Source organism: Echinococcus granulosus, assembly GCF_000524195.1.
Source record: "Echinococcus granulosus chromosome Unknown EG_S00008, whole genome shotgun sequence".
Classification (NCBI taxonomy): Eukaryota; Metazoa; Platyhelminthes; class Cestoda; order Cyclophyllidea; family Taeniidae; genus Echinococcus; species Echinococcus granulosus.
In genome coordinates, this window is record NW_020170388.1 from 754,585 (window position 1) to 756,698 (window position 2,114).

General features: G+C 43.0%; 1 protein-coding gene across 1 annotated transcript in view; it reads right to left on the minus strand. All coding sequences in view use genetic code 11, as the record gives it.

Moving 5' to 3' along the window:
- EGR_01965 (C3 and PZP-like alpha-2-macroglobulin domain-containing protein 8) overlaps positions 1 to 1,553 on the minus strand; it is a gene marked incomplete at both ends in the record, with an annotated part of 4,415 nt that extends 2,862 nt beyond the window's left edge. Inside the window, 3 exons of the mRNA XM_024491214.1 lie at positions 321 to 934; positions 1,073 to 1,331; positions 1,362 to 1,553. Coding sequence (XP_024354357.1) covers positions 321 to 934; positions 1,073 to 1,331; positions 1,362 to 1,553 — 1,065 coding nt within the window. The remainder of the gene's footprint in view (positions 1 to 320; positions 935 to 1,072; positions 1,332 to 1,361) is intronic.
- Positions 1,554 to 2,114: the final 561 nt, after the last annotated feature.

Below are 2,114 nucleotides of genomic sequence, written 5' to 3' on the forward strand. Positions count from 1 at the left end.
CAGTCGTTTTCATTCAAGCAAACCCTTAATGCTAACACGTCGAACTCTCACATATGCAGGATGATGAAGATTCACTGGTGGTATCACAGGGTCATACGTTTCTTTCCCAGCCTTGACAAGAATATTTTTTATAAGAATTGTTACAAAATCAGGTATAATATTTCCATACTCATCACATGCTTGAAGAATATCTTCCACAACCACTTATAGCTTCTGATCCCCTCCACCCACTGCATCTCTACACACCACTTGACCAACAATTGGCAAGCCGTTTCTGTAGGTCTCAGGGAAAATCAGCTCAATCCTTGGTTTTTTCCCACTTTGGCGACACCAGAAGTGAAGACGGAGAAGCCTGTGTCTTCTTCCACGACATTCACAAAAAAGCCTAATCTTTCGTTCCATTTTACTGCTTCGCCTTGCATCAGCTGCGACATGTTAGCAATGATGTTCACGCAACTGACACCGTCTAAGATGGCGTTGATTAGCATGCAAGTCCGATTCCCTGAATAGTAGTTGCTGGCACACTTATTCATCGCAAACACCTTCTTTTCTTTCTGCTGACGCTCCAGAGCACTCTCATCACAAATGCATATTTGTGCAGCAAATGTATCACGTAGGAATGGGCCGTTGGTGTAGGTAGCGCAGACATTGAACGCCACATCTGACTTCATCAGGGGAATAGTCGTCGGGAGCTCCACGTGTGCCAGGAATCGTGGCAGGCTGCAGTGCTCCACGATGAAGTATATTACCTCGGTATAATCCCTCACACGCACTTCTATCTGCCACTCGCCCTCCTCTGCATCAGTCATGACCTTGTGCTCTAGACCGAGAGCGTCTAATGGTTGGACATTCTTCCACTGACGCACGATATTGTTGAGGGGATCTCTCACCACAATGGAGTCAAATTGAGGCGCTTGTAGACGTCTGTCACGTTCTGCTGTGTCGATGGGTGTTAGTCGCTATGACTGCCAGAACTCTTTAACAGCTTGATGTGTGGGCCATGTGGGAGACTCTGAGTGCGGAAGTAAATGGCGACTTGTGAGTGCAATGAAGCGGAATCTCATTTGTTCACCAGGCCGATAGTGTGGTTTATCCGTCTCTCCCATAATCACAATGAACCTCTGTACCATTCGAACAGTTTTATCAAAGCGCTTTTCCATCAGTTGGCTACTGCTTTTGGATGAACAGTATAGGTAAGTAATCTTAAGTTTGAAGTATCTCCCTGGTTCCAGTTCAATTGGAATGCAGTACTTCAAATCGTAGGTGTATCTATTGTCAGCCACAGAGTGACCGCCAATCGGCCAATCGAAAGTTGTCAGTCCAAGGCTTGGCTACTAGAGACCTTGAATATTCATATTTACGATGACTTTAAAAATAGGTTTCTCCGAATGAAGGATTATTCTGTTGGGCAAGTCAACGAACATTTCTTGGGATAGAGAGATTATGACAGTGTTATTGGCGTCCGCATACTCGTCCGACCCTGTTGGACTCAAGATAAGACCTGTCGCCAATGTGCAAAACAGCGCTAGCAGCTGCCATGCTAAGCCACGCATGTTAAATCGAATGCTGCACTAATATCGTGTCCATATTTCTATAGGATTCTGGAGTCCCCTGAATAAAAAATGGAAAGCTAGTTTAAATTGCTATTTACTAAGTGGAAACTAACTTTTCCAACTCTAAATGACAAGCGCTTTATGGTACTAGCGGCTTTTACAGTCAAACAAATTCAACAACACAGTGAATGGAATTGCTCGAATTTTTCAAGACCACAGAATATGGCACATTGCTTCTAGATAAAACTTCTGAATTTGTATGAGTAACTGGAAAAAATCAGCCTTAATTGGAGCCCTATGTCCTACAGTATGTGATTCTTAGAGAAAGGAGACTTTGGCCAATATTTATGGGAGCTGTTTTATTTTGCAAAATGACCAATGAACGAAACCTTTGAAAATTGTTAGCTTTTTATTAAACTGAGGTAGTATCTTGGAGATTTTACCAATCTTTACCGAAAGGCCATTCTTCACAAAAATTTCTATCGCCTTTGGGCAAAACCGTTTGTTAGCTTCCTTCCTTCCTTTTACCTGTTTCATTCTCTAAACAGGAGCTCGAATTCA